Here is an 18,094-nt window from a genome sequence, read left to right as displayed (position 1 = left end):
GTATATTGTGATAAATTCTCACTCATTGGTGTATTGCATTTAAATAGCCCAATTGATGCTATTACAGAGTCATGGTGCAATCATGACTGGGACATAGCTATACCAGGATATACTTTATTTAGGAAGGACAGAAGGGAGGAATAGGAGGAGGGGTTTCAATATATGTGAAAAAGCATAAAGACTACCTTAATTCAATGTATTAAATAAAACACTGAGGCCCTTTGGATGACCATAGAAACAGGGGAGAGGATTCTTTGTATAGGGGTGATCTACAGACCACCAAGTCAGGAAAAGGAACTTGACAAGAGCCTATTGCAGGACATCAATAAAGTGCCATTAAAAGGAGAGGTGATAATCATGTGAGACTTTAATCTACCTGATGTAAACTGGGAGGTGGACAAACAAAGGTGGTGTGCCAGAGACACACACAGTAGTATCCAGATCTCCTGCGCTCTGTATCTGGATACTACTGTGTGTGTCTCTGGCACACCACCTTTGTTTGTCCATTTTCCAGGTGTAGGGTCACCTATTTTGTGTCCAGATCCCCAGCTGATCTGAAGCGCGATCAGTATAACATTTCAAATACCTTCTATTGTAAACTGGGAGGTGTCTGTTGCAAGTTCCACCAGAAGTAGGGACATGCTGAATTCCTTGCAAGGAGCATCCCTCCAGCAATTGGTGAGGGAGCCGACTCATAAGAACACGGTATTAGACTTAATACTTACAAATGGTGACAGAATATCTGATGTAAATGTGGGTGAAAACCTGGGATCCAGTGACCATCAAGCAGTATGGTTCAAAATAAAGACCGAGACCGACTCATCACACACAAAAACAAAGGTGTTAGATTTTAGGAAGGCTGATTTTGTAGAGATGGGAAACTCTGTAAGGGATTCTTTGGCAGAGTGGAGGAACTTGGAAGGAGTGCAGGAGAAGTAGGAAAAATTAAAAAGTGCAATACTAAAAGCAACAGAACTTTGTGTCAAAAGAGTTAGGAAAAACACAAGGAAAAGGAAGCCATTGTGGTTTACTAAAGAAGTACAGATGGAGCCTCCTCATTTAGCCTGTTAATTGGATTAAGTGAGTAATAGGATTACTATGCTAATCCCCTACTGTATTGTTCTATGTATTGTATTGCTGCTGAGAACAATAGGTAGTCATGGTGAGCCACGACCTAAGGAACAAAGTTGAGAGGGGCTCCAACTGTAGCAAGTACTATATTGTGATTGCAAAAAAGTTGGCCTTTAGGAAATGTAGGAAGTAGTGGGGGTTAGTGCTGAGCTTTGCCCTGGTGTGCGTACAATCAAATATAAATATAGATGTAAATATAAATATAAATGGTATCTGACACAGTGATGCAGTAAAAAAGGATGCTTTTACTGAGTGATATCTTATATCAAACAAAATAAAATAAAATCAAATACAGGTGGGGTAGTACCAAAATGATATGTCGTCTGCAATAGTGGTCTAAATACAATACTTCTAGACAAACAATTTTCTCAGCAAAAAGCTTGCTGCCCGTCTTGCCAAGGTGATTGTGGGTGTGCAGACGATTCCTTGGTATTTAAGTGAATGTCTCAGGTTTTGGTTGCTTGTACTGCAAAATTGCAGAAAGTCTCTGTCTGAGTGCGGCGTCCCGCTGCTCAGATACAATGTTAGCTTCGGGTACCCCTTTAAAACTTGCCACGGTGTTGGTGCAGGGTGCGGGTTTTCGGAGGTGGTTACTGTTGGTGCAGCCTAGGGTGTGCCAGTGTGCGGTAGGTCTGATGTACGTGTTACCGCCGCACGCGTGTGGATCCCACAGCGTGTAGCGGTCCCGGTGTATCAGACGTGTGCACTGGAGCGGATGACAGGATCACCTCGCTTTAACCGATAGTGTCGGTGTATGCATGGTGTCCCGCCGTCCGACTGGGAGCCCTCCTGCCTCGCGAGCAGTGCCTGTCTCCTACTTACCCTTCCTTTCTCAGATGGTGCTGCCGTGCCGCGTCCTCAGTTTCAGCGTTTGCTGTGGAGTCTTCCCGGGGTTGCGTCACAGAGTTGCCGGGCGTTGTTTGTGAGGGGACCTGACTGTGGATAATGTCCGTATTACCCAACGCGTTTCAGCTTTCAAAAGCCTTCTTCAAAGCTGAAACGCGTTGGGGAATACGGACATTATCCACAGTCAGGTCCCCTCACAAACAACGCCCGGAAAACTCCACAGCAAACGCTGTTTGATATAAGATATCACTAAGTAAAAGCATCCTTTTTTACTGCATCACTGTGCCAGATACCATTTATATTTACATCTATATTTATATTTGATTGTACGCACACCAGGGCAAAGCTCAGCACTAACCCCCACTACTTCCTATGATTACCATTTTCAGTGTAGTTTGAGTCAGACTATACTTAAGTGCTTTGTAGCTAGTCAGACCAGGGAACACTCAGTGCGCAGGTACACCCCCAATATCTATTCTTTAGGAAATATAAGCAGACACAGAACAATTAAGACAAAGAGGTGTGTCTTGTCAGCAGGGGCGGATTGGCAATTAAACCTGGCCCGAGAGAAATCCTAGAGCAGCCCGGGGGAAAGGAGGGGGGGGGGGGGGTTGCTAACGGGTTGCCGGGGGTGGTGCTAATGGGTGGGGGGGGGGGGGGTAATGCTGGCAGGAGCCGTTTACTTACTCTGGAAGTGGCAGGGGCGGACAACATGGCTTCGGCAGGGGAGGACAGCCTGGCTCTGATTGTAGCAAGCAGCAGAGCCGGGCTCTGGGAAAAGGAGCAGGCAGGAGACAGAGCCAGGCACCGCCACTCTAGGCAGCAGGATTTCATGTGTGTCGAGCACCCCGAAGGGCCATGGGTGGAGGAGGAGCTGCTGCATTTGGTCATGGGCAGTAGCTCTCCTCTAGGACCATGGTCGGCCACCATCTTTATCACTGGCAGCCTTCCCAGTCACCCTCCTCCAGTTAGTGGCCGCAGCCCAGCCAGGGGAGACAGCGGCGGCCCAGTCAGGGGGGAAAGTGGCCAAATCCAGTCCAGCCTACTGGTAAATGGCCTGGTTTTCCAACCACACAATCCGCCCCTACTTGTTAGACAGAAGGAGGCTAAGCAGAAAATGGCCCAGTCAGTGGGTAAAGGGGGGAAACTTTTTTAGATTTTTAAGTGAAAGGAGAAAAACAAAATTGGAGTAATAAGAGTAAAGACAGAGGCAATGAGGGAGACAATGTAATAGTAGATCATATTAATAATTATTTCTGTTCAGTATTCACTGCTGAAAGAGAGGGGAAGGGGCCACAGTTAAGTTGCAAGTATAATCAGAAAAACAAGGGAGAAACAAGTACATTTACAGAGGAGAAAGTCCTAACAGAACTCTCAAAACTGAAAGTGGATACATCAATGGGTTCAGATGGGATGCATCCAAGGATACTAAGGGCCAGATGTATCAAGCTTCAAAAGTGATAAAATGGAGAGTGATAAACAAACAGCCAATCAGCTCCTACCTGTTATTTTTTAAACCCAGCCTGTAACATGACAGGTAGGAGCTGATTGGCTGGCTATTTATCACTCTCCATTTTATCACTTTTTGAAGCTTGATACATCTGGCCCTAAAAGAGCTTAAAGGGGAGCTGGTAAAACATTAACAGAATTATTCAACCAGACACTAGCTACTGGAGTAATCCCAGAGGACTGGAAATAGCATATGTAGTCCCACTGCAAAAGTGGAAGCAAGGAAGAGGTAAGCAACTACCAACCATTGAGCCTTACATCAGTAGTAGGGAAATTGGCTGAAACACTTTTAAAACAAAGAGTTGTAGAATATCTTAAAACCAACAATTTAAAGGATCCTAAACAGCATGGGTTTACTGGGGGAAGAACATGTCAAACAAATCTTTTAGACTTTTTTTGACTGGGTGACTAAAGTAATATTATTATTATTATCGTTTAGTAATTTATTATCAAAAGTAATAGATCAAGGGGGGCTGTAGATGTAGCTTATTTATTAACAGTTTGTTATATAGCGCAGCATATTCTGTTGGCTTTACAAAAGGAGAAAGTGATACAACAAACGGGGTATTTACAGACAGTCAAAAGGTATAAGGGCCCTGGGGTTAATATATATACAGGTGCCCCTTTTGGGTTTATAGTCCAGAGGCAGGCGACTCCATTGCCTCTGGGAGTTATGCCCATGGATCACATGGAAAGGAAGTGGGTGGCGATTCTAAGCATAATAGGATGTAGATATAATTGCAAATATAAATATTTACATTGACTGAAATGTCTGTACTTGTGATCGTTGGTAGATTCTTGTTGTATAGAAATCCTCAGTGCCGGGTTACCAAATAGGGCCAATAGGCCATGCACCTTTTAGTGGCCTCCCAATACAGAAACGACTGTATTAATATCAGGGCTTAAAGTGATCCTGGAGAGGTGGTGGAACTTAATTCTCTTCCAAGTAATCCCCCCCTCTCCCGATTAGGCAGAGCCTTGGCCAGTGATAGGGTTTTTGGCACCCCCTCTGCAAACTATAATTCTTTTCTGTTGGAATGATTGTACAGGGCCAAGGTGGAGGTTGAACTGATTCCACCTGACCATTACAGTTGATGGAACTCCATTTCACCCTGCTCGCGCCCACTTTAACCCCTGATAAATATAATGTACCTATTAATATAGTGTGCCAAGCTACTGTGAATGTTGTTAATGTTCCAGGTATTATACATGATAGTGGTACTCATCAGGACTGCACATTGTATTTCAGAGTCTGCAGATATTATTTATAGTTATAATTATGTACATGTACAGTACCTTGTTATACTTCTATAATGTATGCTAATCATCTCCATCATCAATAAATGAAACCTCTACATTGACTTTTGTAAAAGTGGTGGTGGGTGGTGTAGTTGTAGCTAATGTTGTTGAGGGAGGTGTAGTGGTAGTGGGTGGTGTAGTTGTAGCTAATGTTGTTGAGGGAGGTGTAGTGGTAGTGCGTGGTGTAGTTGTAGCTAACGTTGTTGAAGGAGGTGTAGTGGTAGAGGGTGTTGTAGTTGTAGCTAATGTTGTTGAGGGAGGTGTAGTGGTAGTGGGTGGTGTAGTTGTAGCTAATGTTGTTGAGGGAGGTGTAGTGGTAGTGGGTGGTGTAGTTGTAGCTAATGTTGTTGAGGGAGGTGTAGTGGTAGTGGGTGGTGTAGTTGTAGCTAATGTTGTTGAGGGAGGTGTAGTGGTAGTGGGTGGTGCAGTTGTAGCTAATGTTGTTGAGGGAGGTGTAGTGGTAGTGGGTGCTGTAGTTGTAGCTGATGTTGTTGAGGGAGGTGTAGTGGTAGTAGGTGCTGTAGTTGTAGCTAATGTTGTTGAGGGAGGTGTAGTTGTAGTGGGTGGTGTAGTTGTAGCTAATGTTGTTGAAGGAGGTTTAGTAGTAGAGGGTGTTGTAGTTGTAGCTAATGTTGTTGAGGGAGGTGTAGTGGTAGTGGGTGGTGTAGTTGTAGCTAATGTTGTTGAGGGAGGTGTAGTGGTAGTGGGTGGTGTAGTTGTAGCTAACGTTGTTGAAGGAGGTGTAGTGGTAGTGGGTGGTGTAGTTGTAGCTAATGTTGTTGAGGGAAATGTGGTGGTAGTGGGTGGTGTAGTTGTAGCTAATGTTGTTGAGGGAGGGGTAGTGGTAGTGGGTGCTGTAGTTGTAGCTAATGTTGTTGAGGGAGGTGTAGTGGTAGTGGGTGGTGTAGTTGTAGCTAATGTTGTTGAGGGAGGTGTAGTGGTAGTGGGTGGTGTAGTTGTAGCTAATGTTGAGGGAGGTGTAGTGGGAGAGGGTGCTGTAGTTGTAGCTAATGTTGAGGGAGGTGTAGTGGTGGGTGGTGTAGTTGTAGCTAATGTTGTTGAGGGAGGTGTAGTGGTAGTGGGTGGTGTAGTTGTAGCTAATGTTGTTGAGGGAGGTGTAGAGGTAGTGGGTGCTGTAGTTGTAGCTAACGTTGTTGAAGGAGGTGTAGTGGTAGAGGGTGTTGTAGTTGTAGCTAATGTTGTTGAGGGAGGTGTAGTGGTAGTGGGTGGTGTAGTTGTAGCTAATGTTGTTGAGGGAGGTGTAGTGGTAGTGGGTGGTGTAGTTGTAGCTAACGTTGTTGAAGGAGGTGTAGTGGTAGTGGGTGGTGTAGTTGTAGCTAATGTTGTTGAGGGAAGTGTGGTGGTAGTGGGTGGTGTAGTTGTAGCTAATGTTGTTGAGGGAGGGGTAGTGGTAGTGGGTGCTGTAGTTGTAGCTAATGTTGTTGAGGGAGGTGTAGTGGTAGTGGGTGGTGTAGTTGTAGCTAATGTTGTTGAGGGAGGTGTAGTGGTAGTGGGTGGTGTAGTTGTAGCTAATGTTGAGGGAGGTGTAGTGGTAGAGGGTGCTGTAGTTGTAGCTAATGTTGAGGGAGGTGTAGTGGTGGTGGGTGGTGTAGTTGTAGCTAATGTTGTTGAGGGAGGTGTAGTGGTAGTGGGTGGTGTAGTTGTAGCTAATGTTGTTGAGGGAGGTGTAGAGGTAGTGGGTGCTGTAGTTGTAGCTAACGTTGTTGAAGGAGGTGTAGTGGTAGTGGGTGTTGTAGTTGTAGCTAATGTTGTTGAGGGAGGTGTAGTGGTAGTGGGTGGTGTAGTTGTAGCTAATGTTTTTGAGGGAGGTGTAGTGGTAGTGGGTAGTGTAGTTGTAGCTAACGTTGTTGAAGGAGGTGTAGTGGTAGTGGGTGGTGTAGTTGTAGCTAATGTTGTTGAGGGAAGTGTGGTGGTAGTGGGTGGTGTAATTGTAGCTAATGTTGTTGAGGGAGGTGTAGTGGTAGTGGGTGCTGTAGTTGTAGCTAACGTTGTTGAAGGAGGTGTAGTGGTAGAGGGTGTTGTAGTTGTAGCTAATGTTGTTGAGGGAGGTGTAGTGGTAGTGGGTGCTGTAGTTGTAGCTAAAGTTGTTAAGGGAGGGGTAGTGGGTACTGTAGTTGTAGCTAAAGTTGTTGAGGGATGTGTAGTGGTAGTGGGTGCTGTAGTTGTAGCTGATGTTGTTGAGGGAGGTGTAGTGGTAGTAGGTGCTGTAGTTGTAGCTAAGGTTGTTGAGGGAGGTGTAGTTGTAGTGGGTGGTGTAGTTGTAGCTAATGTTGTTGAGGGAGGTGTAGAGGTAGAGGGTGCTGTAGTTGTAGCTAACGTTGTTGAAGGAGGTGTAGTGGTAGAGGGTGTTGTAGTTGTAGCTAATGTTGTTGAGGGAGGTGTAGTGGTAGTGGGTGGTGTAGTTGTAGCTAATGTTGTTGAGGGAGGTGTAGTGGTAGTGGGTGGTGTAGTTGTAGCTAACGTTGTTGAAGGAGGTGTAGTGGTAGTGGGTGGTGTAGTTGTAGCTAATGTTGTTGAGGGAAGTGTGGTGGTAGTGGGTGGTGTAGTTGTAGCTAATGTTGTTGAGGGAGGTGTAGTGGTAGTGGGTGGTGTAGTTGTAGCTAATGCTGTTGAGGGAGGTGTAGTGGTAGTGGGTGGTGTAGTTGTAGCTAATGTTGAGGGAGGTGTAGTGGTAGAGGGTGCTGTAGTTGTAGCTAATGTTGAGGGAGGTGTTGTGGTGGTGGGTGGTGTAGTTGTAGCTAATGTTGTTGAGGGAGGTGTAGTGGTAGTGGGTGGTGTAGTTGTAGCTAATGTTGTTGAGGGAGGTGTAGTGGTAGTGGGTGCTGTAGTTGTAGCTAACGTTGTTGAAGGAGGTGTAGTGGTAGAGGGTGTTGTAGTTGTAGCTAATGTTGTTGAGGGAGGTGTAGTGGTAGTGGGTGGTGTAGTTGTAGCTAATGTTGTTGAGGGAGGTGTAGTGGTAGTGGGTAGTGTAGTTGTAGCTAACGTTGTTGAAGGAGGTGTAGTGGTAGTGGGTGGTGTAGTTGTAGCTAATGTTGTTGAGGGAAGTGTGGTGGTAGTGGGTGTTGTAGTTGTAGCTAATGTTGTTGAGGGAGGTGTAGTGGTAGTGGGTGGTGTAGTTGTAGCTAATGTTGTTGAGGGAGGTGTAGTGGTAGTGGGTGGTGTAGTTGTAGCTAATGTTGAGGGAGGTGTAGTGGTAGAGGGTGCTGTAGTTGTAGCTAAAGTTGTTGAGGGAGGGGTAGTGGGTACTGTAGTTGTAGCTAAAGTTGTTGAGGGAGGTGTAGTGGTAGTGGGTGCTGTAGTTGTAGCTGATGTTGTTGAGGGAGGTGTAGTGGTAGTAGGTGCTGTAGTTGTAGCTAAGGTTGTTGAGGGAGGTGTAGTTGTAGTGGGTGGTGTAGTTGTAGCTAATGTTGTTGAGGGAGGTGTAGAGGTAGTGGGTGCTGTAGTTGTAGCTAACGTTGTTGAAGGAGGTGTAGTGGTAGAGGGTGTTGTAGTTGTAGCTAATGTTGTTGAGGGAGGTGTAGTGGTAGTGGGTAGTGTAGTTGTAGCTAATGTTGTTGAGGGAGGTGTAGTGGTAGTGGGTGGTGTAGTTGTAGCTAACATTGTTGAAGGAGGTGTAGTGGTAGTGGGTGGTGTAGTTGTAGCTAATGTTGTTGAGGGAAGTGTGGTGGTAGTGGGTGGTGTAGTTGTAGCTAATGTTGTTGAGGGAGGTGTAGTGGTAGTGAGTGGTGTAGTTGTAGCTAATGTTGTCGAGGGAGGTGTAGTTGTAGTGGGTGGTGTAGTTGTAGCTAATGTTGTTGAGGGATGTGTAGTGGTAGTGGGTGCTGTAGTTGTAGCTGATGTTGTTGAGGAAGGTGTAGTGGTAGTAGGTGCTGTAGTTGTAGCTAAGGTTGTTGAGGGAGGTGTAGTTGTAGTGGGTGGTGTAGTTGTAGCTAATGTTGTTGAGGGAGGTGTAGAGGTAGAGGGTGCTGTAGTTGTAGCTAACGTTGTTGAAGGAGGTGTAGTGGTAGAGGGTGTTGTAGTTGTAGCTAATGTTGTTGAGGGAGGTGTAGTGGTAGTGGGTGGTGTAGTTGTAGCTAATGTTGTTGAGGGAGGTGTAGTGGTAGTGGGTGGTGTAGTTGTAGCTAACGTTGTTGAAGGAGGTGTAGTGGTAGTGGGTGGTGTAGTTGTAGCTAATGTTGTTGAGGGAAGTGTGGTGGTAGTGGGTGGTGTAGTTGTAGCTAATGTTGTTGAGGGAGGTGTAGTGGTAGTGGGTGGTGTAGTTGTAGCTAATGCTGTTGAGGGAGGTGTAGTGGTAGTGGGTGGTGTAGTTGTAGCTAATGTTGAGGGAGGTGTAGTGGTAGAGGGTGCTGTAGTTGTAGCTAATGTTGAGGGAGGTGTTGTGGTGGTGGGTGGTGTAGTTGTAGCTAATGTTGTTGAGGGAGGTGTAGTGGTAGTGGGTGGTGTAGTTGTAGCTAATGTTGTTGAGGGAGGTGTAGTGGTAGTGGGTGCTGTAGTTGTAGCTAACGTTGTTGAAGGAGGTGTAGTGGTAGAGGGTGTTGTAGTTGTAGCTAATGTTGTTGAGGGAGGTGTAGTGGTAGTGGGTGGTGTAGTTGTAGCTAATGTTGTTGAGGGAGGTGTAGTGGTAGTGGGTAGTGTAGTTGTAGCTAACGTTGTTGAAGGAGGTGTAGTGGTAGTGGGTGGTGTAGTTGTAGCTAATGTTGTTGAGGGAAGTGTGGTGGTAGTGGGTGTTGTAGTTGTAGCTAATGTTGTTGAGGGAGGTGTAGTGGTAGTGGGTGGTGTAGTTGTAGCTAATGTTGTTGAGGGAGGTGTAGTGGTAGTGGGTGGTGTAGTTGTAGCTAATGTTGAGGGAGGTGTAGTGGTAGAGGGTGCTGTAGTTGTAGCTAAAGTTGTTGAGGGAGGGGTAGTGGGTACTGTAGTTGTAGCTAAAGTTGTTGAGGGAGGTGTAGTGGTAGTGGGTGCTGTAGTTGTAGCTGATGTTGTTGAGGGAGGTGTAGTGGTAGTAGGTGCTGTAGTTGTAGCTAAGGTTGTTGAGGGAGGTGTAGTTGTAGTGGGTGGTGTAGTTGTAGCTAATGTTGTTGAGGGAGGTGTAGAGGTAGTGGGTGCTGTAGTTGTAGCTAACGTTGTTGAAGGAGGTGTAGTGGTAGAGGGTGTTGTAGTTGTAGCTAATGTTGTTGAGGGAGGTGTAGTGGTAGTGGGTAGTGTAGTTGTAGCTAATGTTGTTGAGGGAGGTGTAGTGGTAGTGGGTGGTGTAGTTGTAGCTAACATTGTTGAAGGAGGTGTAGTGGTAGTGGGTGGTGTAGTTGTAGCTAATGTTGTTGAGGGAAGTGTGGTGGTAGTGGGTGGTGTAGTTGTAGCTAATGTTGTTGAGGGAGGTGTAGTGGTAGTGGGTGGTGTAGTTGTAGCTAATGTTGTCGAGGGAGGTGTAGTGGTAGTGGGTGGTGTAGTTGTAGCTAATGTTGAGGGAGGTGTAGTGGTAGAGGGTGCTGTAGTTGTAGCTAATGTTGAGGGACGTGTAGTAGTGGTGGGTGGTGTAGTTGTAGCTAATGTTGTTGAGGGAGGTGTAGTGGTAGTGGGTGATGTAGTTGTAGCTAATGTTGTTGAGGGAGGTGTAGAGGTAGTGGGTGCTGTAGTTGTAGCTAACTTTGTTGAAGGAGGTGTAGTGGTAGAGGGTGTTGTAGTTGTAGCTAATGTTGTTGAGGGAGGTGTAGTGGTAGTGGGTGGTGTAGTTGTAGCTAATGTTGTTGAGGGAGGTGTAGTGGTAGTGGGTAGTGTAGTTGTAGCTAACGTTGTTGAAGGAGGTGTAGTGGTAGTGGGTGGTGTAGTTGTAGCTAATGTTGTTGAGGGAAGTGTGGTGGTAGTGGGTGGTGTAGTTGTAGCTAATGTTGTTGAGGGAGGTGTAGTGGTAGTGGGTGCTCTAGTTGTAACTAACGTTGTTGAAGGAGGTGTAGTGGTAGAGGGTGTTGTAGTTGTAGCTAATGTTGTTGAGGGAGGTGTAGTGGTAGTGGGTGCTGTAGTTGTAGCTAAAGTTGTTGAAGGAGGGGTAGTGGGTACTGTAGTTGTAGCTAAAGTTGTTGAGGGAGGTGTAGTGGTAGTGGGTGTTGTAGTTGTAGCTGATGTTGTTGAGGGAGGTGTAGTGGTAGAAGGTGCTGTAGTTGTAGATAAGGTTGTTGAGGGAGGTGTAGTTGTAGTGGGTGGTGTAGTTGTAGCTAATGTTGTTGAGGGAGGTGTAGAGGTAGTGGGTGCTGTAGTTGTAGCTAACGTTGTTGAAGGAGGTGTAGTGGTAGAGGGTGTTGTAGTTGTAGCTAATGTTGTTGAGGGAGGTGTATTGGTAGTGGGTGGTGAAGTTGTAGCTAATGTTGTTGAGGGAGGTGTAGTGGTAGTGGGTGGTGTAGTTGTAGCTAACGTTGTTGAAGGAGGTGTAGTGGTAGTGGGTGGTGTAGTTGTAGCTAATGTTGTTGAGGGAAGTGTGGTGGTAGTGGGTGGTGTAGTTGTAGCTAATGTTGTTGAGGGAGGGGTAGTGGTAGTGGGTGCTATAGTTGTAGCTAACGTTGTTGAAGGAGGTGTAGTGGTAGAGTGTGCTGTAGTTGTAGCTAATGTTGTTGAGGGAGGGGTAGTGGTAGTGGGTACTTTAGTTGTAGCTAATGTTGATGAGGGAGGGGTAGTGGTAGTGGGTACTGTAGTTGTAGCTAAAGTTGTTGAGGGAGGTGTAGTGGGTGCTGTAGTTGTAGCTAATGTTGAGGGAGGTGTAGTGGGTGCTGTAGTTGTAGCTAAAGTTGTTAAAGTAGGGGTAGTGGTAGTGGGTGCTGTAGTTGTAGCTAATGTTGTTGAGGGAGGGGTAGTGGTAGTGGGTGCTGTAGTTGTACCTAAAGTTGTTGAGGGAGGGGTAGTGGTAGTGGGTGCTGTAGTTGTAGCTATTGCTGTTGAGGGAGGGGTAGTGGGTACTGTAGTTGTAGCTAATGTTGTTGAGGGAGGGGCAGTGGTAGTGGGTGCTGGAGTTGTAGCTAATGTTGAGGGAGGTGTAGTGGTAGTGGGTACTGTAGTTGTAGCTGTTGTTGAAGGAGGTGTAGTGGTAGAGTGTGCTGTAGTTGTAGCTAATGTTGTTGAGGGAGATGTAGTGGTAGTGGGTGCTGTAGTTGTAACTAATGTTGAGAGAGGTGTAGTGGTTGTGGGTGCTGCAGTTGTAGCTAAAGCAGTTGAGGGAGAGGTAGTGGTAGAGGGTGCTGTAGTTGTAGCTAATGTTGTTGAGGGAGGGGTAGTGGTAGTGGGTACTGTAGTTGTAGCTAATGTTGTTGAGGGAGGGATAGTGGTTGTGGGTACTGTAGTTGTAGCTAAAGTTGTTGAGGGAGGGGTAGTGGGTACTGTAGTTGTAGCTAAAGTCATTGAGGGAGGTGTAGTGGTAGTGGGTGCTGTAGTTGTAGCTAATGTTGTTGAGGGAGGTGTAGTGGTAGTAGGTGCTGCAGTTGTAGCTAAAGTTGTTGAGGGAGGTGTAGTTGTAGTGGGTGCTGTAGTTGTAGCTAATGTTGTTGACGGAGGGGTAGTGGTAGTGGGTACTTTAGTTGTAGCTAATGTTGATGAGGGAGGGGTAGTTGTAGTGGGTACTGTAGTTGTAGCTAAAGTTGTTGAGGGAGGTGTAGTGGTAGTGGGTGCTGTAGTTGTAGCTAATGTTGAGGTAGGGGTAGTGGTAGTGGGTGCTGTAGTTGTAGCTAATGTTGTTGAGGGAGGGGTAGTGGTAGTGGATGCTGTAGTTGGACCTAAAGTTGTTGAGGGAGGGGTAGTGGTAGTGGGTGCTGTAGTTGTAGCTATTGTTGTTGAGGGAGGGATAGTGGGTACTGTAGTAGTAGCTAAAGTTGTTGAGGGAAGGGTAGTTGTAGTGGGTGCTGTAGTTGTAGCTAATGTTGAGGGAGGTGTAGTGGTAGTAGGTGCTGTAGTTGTTGCTAAAGTTGTTGAGGGAGGGGAAGTGGTAGTGTGTGCTGTAGTTGTAGCTAATGTTGTTGAGGGAGGGGTAGTCGTAGTGGGTGCTGTAGTTGTAGCTAATGTTGTTGAGGGAGGGGTAGTCGTAGTGGGTGCTGTAGTTGTAGCTAATGTTGTTGAGGGAGGGGTAGTGGTAGTGGGTACTTTAGTTGTAGCTAATGTTGAGGGAGGTGTAGTGGTAGTGGGTACTGTAGTTGTAGCTAAAGTTGTTGAGGGAGGTGTAGTGGTAGTGGGTGCTGTAGTTGTAGCTAATGTTGAGGGAGGTGTAGTGGTAGTGGGTGCTGTAGTTGTAGCTAAAGTTGTTGAGGTAGGGGTAGTGGTAGTGGGTGCAGTAGTTGTAGCTAATGTTGTTGTGGGAGGGGTAGTGGTAGTGGATGCTGTAGTTGTACCTAAAGTTGTTGAGGGAGGGGTAGTGGTAGTGGGTGCTGTAGTTGTAGCTATTGTTGTTGAGGGAGGGGTAGTGGGTACTGTAGTTGTAGCTAACGTTGTTGAGGGAGGGGTAGTGGTAGTGGGTACTGTAGTTGTAGCTAAAGTTGAGGGGGGTGTAGTGGGTGCGGTAGTTGTAGCTAAAGTTGTTGAGGGAAGGGTAGTGGTAGTGGGTGCTGTAGTTGTAGCTAATGTTGAGGGAGGTGTAGTGGTAGTGGGTATTGTAGTTGTAGCTAAAGTTGTTGAGGGAGGGCTAGTGGTAGTGGGTGCTGTAGTTGTAGCTAATGTTGAGGGAGGTGTAGTGGTAGTAGGTGCTGTAGTTGTTGCTAAAGTTGTTGAGGTAGGGGTAGTGGTAGTGGGTGCTGTAGTTGTAGCTAATGTTGTTGAGGGAGGGGTAGTGGTAGTGGGTACTGTAGTTGTCGCTAATGTTGTTGAGGGAGGGGTAGTGGTAGTGGGTGCTGTAGTTGTAGCTAATGTTGTTGAGGGAGGTGTAGAGGTAGTGGGTGCTGTAGTTGCAGCTAAAGTTGTTGAGGGAGGTGTAGTGGTAGTGGGTGCTGTAGTTGTACCTAAAGTTGTTGAGGGAGGTGTAGTAGTAGTGGGTGCTGTAGTTTTAGCTAATGTTGAGGGGGGTGTAGTGGTACTGGGTGCTGTAGTTGTAGCTAAAGTGGTTGAGGGAGGGGTAATGGTAGTGGGTGCTGTAGTTGTAGCTAATGTTGTTGAGGTAGGTGTAGTGGTAGTGGGTACTGTAGTTGTAGCTAATGTTTTTGAAATAGGGGTAGTGGTAGTGGGTACTGTCGTTGTAGCTAATGTTGTTGAGGGAGGGGTAGTGGTAGTGGGTGCTGTAGTTGTAGCTAATGTTGTTGAGGGAGGGGCAGTGGTAGTGGATGCTGTAGTTGTATCCAAAGTGGTTAAGGGAGGTGTAGTGGTAGTGAGTGCTGTAGTTATAGCTAAAGTTTTTGAGGGAGGTGTAGAGGTAGTGGGTGCTGCAGTTGTAGCTATAGTTGTCGAGGGAGGTGTAGTGGTAGTGGGTGCTGTAGTTGTAGCTAAAGTTGTTGAGGGAGGGCTAGTGGTAGTGGGTGCTGTAGTTGTAGCTGATGTTGTTGAGGGAGGGCTAGTGGTAGTGAGTGCTGTAGTTATAGCTAAAGTTGTTGAGGGAGGTGTAGAGGTAGTGGATGCTGCAGTTGTAGCTAATGTTGTTGAGGGAGGTGTAGTGGTAGTGGGTGCTGTAGTTGTAGCTAAAGTTGTTGAGGGAGGGCTAGTGGTAGTGGGTGCTGTAGTTGTAGCTAATGTTGTTGAGGGAGGGGTAGTGGTAGTGGGTACTGTAGTTGTCGCTAATGTTGTTGAGGGAAGGGTAGTGGTACTGGGTGCTGTAGTTGTAGCTAATGTTGTTGAGGGAGGTGTAGTGGTTGTGGGTGTTGTAGTTGTAGCTAAAGTTGTTGAGGGAGGGGTAGTGGTAGTGGGCACTGTAGTTGTATCCAAAATGGTTAAGGGAGGTGTAGTGGTAGTGGGTGCTGTAGTTGTAGCTAAAGTTGTTGAGGGAGTGTTAGTGGAAGTGGGTGATGTAGTTGTAGCTAAATTTGTTGAGGGAGGGCTAGTGGTAGTGGGTGCTGTAGTTGTAGCTAATGTTGTTGAGGGAGGGGTAGTGGTAGTGGGTACTGTAGTTGTCGCTAATGTTGTTGAGGGAGGTGTAGAGGTAGTGAGTGCTGCAGTTGTAGCTAAAGTTGTTGAGGGAGGTGTAGTAGTAGTGGGTGCTGTAGTTGTAGCTAAAGTTGTTGAGGGAGGGGTAGTGGTAGTGGGTACTGTAGTTGTCGCTAATGTTGTTGAGGGAGGGGTAGTGGTACTGGGTGCTGTAGTATTAGCTAAAGTTGTTGAGGGAGGTGTAGTGGTAGTGGGTGCTGTAGTTGTAGCTAATGTTGAGGGGGGTGTAGTGGTAGTGGGTGCTGTAGTTGTATCTAAAGTGGTTGAGGGACTGGTAGTGGTAGTGGGTGCTGTAGTTTTAGCTAATGTTGTTGAAGGAGGTGTAGTGGTTGTGGGTGCTGTAGTTGTAGCTAATGTTGTTGAGGGAGGTGTAGTGGTAGTGGGTGCTGTATTTGTAGCTAATGTTGTTGAGGGAGGTGTAGTGGTAGTGAGTGCTATAGTTGTAGCTAAAGTTGTTGAGGGAGGTTTAGTGGTAGTGGGTGCTGTAGTTGTAGCTAAAGTTGTTGAAAGAAATGTAGTGGTAGTGGGTACTGTAGTTGCAGCTAAAGTTGTTGATTGAGGTGTAGTGGTAGTTGGTGCTGTAGTTGTAGCTAAAGTTGTTGAGGGAGGTGTAGTGGTAGTGGGTGCTGTAGTGGTAGCTAATGTTGAGGGAGGTGTAGTGGTAGTAGTTGCTGTAGTTGTAGCTAAAGTTGTTGAGGGAGATGTAGTGGTAGTGGGTGCTGTAGTTGTAGCTAATGTTGTTGAGGGAGGTGTAGTGGTAGTGTGTGCTGTAGTTGTAGCTAAAGTTGTTGAGGGAGATGTAGTGGTAGTGGGTGCTGTAGTTGTAGCTGATGTTGTTGATGGAGGTGTTGAGGTAGTGGGTGTTGTATTTGCAGCTAAAGTTGTTGAAGAGGGAGTAGTGGTAGTGGGTAATTTAGCTGTAGCTAAAGTTGTTGAGGCAGGTGTAGTGGTAGTGGGTGTTCTAGTTGTAGCTAATGTTGTTGAGGGAGGTGTAGTGGTAGTGGGTGCTGTAGTTGTAGCTAATGTGGAGGTTGGTGTAGTGGTAGTGGGCGCTGTAGTTGTAGCTAAAGTTGTTGAGGGAGGTGTAGAGGTAGTGGGTGCTCTAGTTGTAGCTAAAGTTGTTGAGGGAGGTGTAGTGGTAGTGGGTGCTGTAGTTGTAGCTAATGTGGAGGGAGGTGTAGTGGTAGTGGGTGCTGATGTTGTAGCTAAAGTTGTTGAGGGAGGTGTAGTGGTAGTGGGTGCTGTAGTTGTAGCTAAAGTTGTTGAGGGAGGTGTAGCGGTAGTAGGTGCTGTAGTTGTAACTAAAGTTGTTGAGGGAGGTGTAGTTGTAGTGGGTGCTGTAGCTGTAGCTAATGTCATTGAGGTAGACGTAGTGGGTGCTAAAGTTGTTGAGAAAGGGGAAGTGGTAGAGGGTGCTGTAGTTGTAGCTAATGTGGTTGAGGGAGGAGTAGTGGTAGTGGGTGCTGTAGTTGTAGCTAAAGTTGTTGAGGGAGGTTTAGTGGTAGTGGGAGCTGTAGTTGTAGCTAAAGTTGTTGAAAGAGATGCAGTGGTAGTGGGTGCTGTAGTTGCAGCTAAAGTTCTTGAAGAGGCGGTAGTGGGTGCTGTAGTTATAGCTAATGTTGTTGAGGGAGGTGTGGTTGTAGTGGGTGCTGTAGTTGTAGCTAATGTGGAGGGAGGTGTAGTGGTAGTGGGTGCTGTAGTTGTAGCTAAAGTTGTTGAGGGAGGTGTAGTGGTAGTGGGTGCTGTAGTTGTAGCTAAAGTTGTTGAGGGAGGTGTAGTTGTAGTGGGTGCTGTAGTTGTAGCTAATGTCGTTGAGGTAGACGTAGTGGGTGCTGTATTTGTATCTAAAGTTGTTGAGAAAGGAGTAGTGATAGCGGGTGCTGTAGTTGTAGCTAAAGTTGTTGAGGGAGGTGTAGTGGTAGTGGGTGCTGTAGTTGCAGCTAAAGTTGTTAAATAGGGTGTAGTGGTAGTGGGTGCTGTAGTTGTAGCTAAAGTTTTTGAGGGAGGTGTAGTGGTAGTGGGTGTTGTAGTTGTAGCTAATGTTGTTGAGGGAGGTGTAGTGGTAGTGGGTGCTGTAGTTGTAGCTAATGTTGATGGAGGTGTAGTGGTAGTGGATGCTGTAGTTGTAGCTAAAGTTGTTGAGGGAGGTTTAGTGGTAGTGGGTACTGTAATTGTAGCTAAAGTTGTTGAAAGAGATGTAGTGGTAGTGGGTGCTGTAGTTGCAGCTAAAGTTGTTGAAGAGGGGGTAGTGGGTGCTGTAGTTGTAGCTAAAGTTGTTGAGGGAGGTGTAGTGGAAGTGGGTGCTGTAGTGGAAGCTAATGTTGTTGAGGGAGGTGTAGTGGTAGTGGATGCTGTAGTGGTAGCTAAAGTTGTTGAGGGAGGTGTAGTTATAGTGGGTGCTGTAGTTGTAGCTAATGTCGTTGAGGTAGACGTAGTGGGTGCTGTAGTTTTAGCTGAAGTTGTTGAGGGACGTGTAGTGGTATTGGGTGCTGTAGTTGCAGCTAAAGTTGTTGAGGGAAGTGTGGTTGTAGTGGGTGTTGTAGTTGTAGCTAAAGTTTTTAAGGGAGATGGAGTGGTGGTGGGTGCTGTAGTTGTAGATAATGTTGTTGAGGGAGTGGTAGTGGAAGTGGGTGCTGTAGTTGTAGCTAATGTTGTTGAGGGAGGTGTAGTGGTAGTGGGTGCTGTAGTTGCAGCTAATGTTGTTGAGGAAGGTGTAGTGTTAGTGGGTGCTGTAGTTGTAGCTAATGTTGAGGGAGTGCTAGTGTTAGTGGGTGCTGTAGTTGTAGCTAAAGTTGTTGAGGGAAGGGTAGTGGTAGCGGTTTTTGTCGTCGTAGCTAATGTTGTTGAGGTAAGTGTGGTGGTAGTGGCTGTTGTAGTTGTATCTAAAGTTGTTGAAGGAGTTGTAGTGGTAGCGTTTACTGTAGTTGTAGCTAATGTTGAGGGAGGTGTAGTTGTAGTGGTTGTTGTAGTTATAGCAAAAGTTGTTGACGGAAGTGTAGTTGTAGAGGGTCCTGTAGTTATAGTTAAAGTTGTTGAGGGAGGTGTAGTGGTAGTTGGTGCCATAATTTTATATAAAGTTGTTGAGGGTGGTGTAGTTGTAGCAGGTCCCATAGTTGTAGCTAATGTTGAGGGAAGGGTAGTGGTAGTGGGTGCTTGAGTTGTAGCTAAATTTGTTGAGGGAGGTGTAGTGGTA

At 46.4% G+C, this 18,094-nt stretch overlaps 1 protein-coding gene across 1 annotated transcript; it reads right to left on the bottom strand.

Annotated features, from left to right (window-relative positions):
* Nucleotides 1-2,106: 2,106 nt before the first annotated feature.
* LOC146017678 (uncharacterized) lies at nucleotides 2,107-17,964 on the bottom strand. Its single transcript, XM_083151823.1, has 8 exons — nucleotides 17,373-17,964; nucleotides 15,385-17,312; nucleotides 14,860-15,043; nucleotides 14,268-14,666; nucleotides 12,558-14,138; nucleotides 8,597-9,641; nucleotides 7,646-8,503; nucleotides 2,107-2,125 (listed from the first exon to the last, which is right to left on the bottom strand). Exons 1-8 carry the CDS (start codon nucleotides 17,962-17,964, stop codon nucleotides 2,107-2,109), a joined length of 6,606 nt encoding a protein of 2,201 aa, XP_083007949.1.
* Nucleotides 17,965-18,094: the final 130 nt, after the last annotated feature.

Source organism: Crinia signifera, chromosome 1 (genome assembly GCF_055691185.1).
Source record: "Crinia signifera chromosome 1, ASM5569118v1, whole genome shotgun sequence".
NCBI classification, from domain to species: Eukaryota; Metazoa; Chordata; class Amphibia; order Anura; family Myobatrachidae; genus Crinia; species Crinia signifera.
Note: the sequence above shows the minus strand (reverse complement) of the source record. Positions and strands in the feature narration are given on the sequence as shown.

What these genes read in the sequence shown, in the direction of transcription:
- LOC146017678 (XM_083151823.1), bottom strand. Translation starts at nt 17,964, where the DNA reads ATGGCACCAACTACCACTACACCTCCCTCAACAACTTTAACTATAACT. An exon ending in TACAGCACCCACTACCACTA is followed by an intron (nt 14,139 to 14,267) that starts GCCCTCCCTCAA and finishes CTATAACTACAG; the next exon opens with CACTCACTACCACTACACCT. An exon ending in CCCTCCCTCAACAACTTTAG is followed by an intron (nt 9,642 to 12,557) that starts GTCCAACTACAG and finishes CCTCAACATTAG; the next exon opens with CTACAACTACACCACCCACT.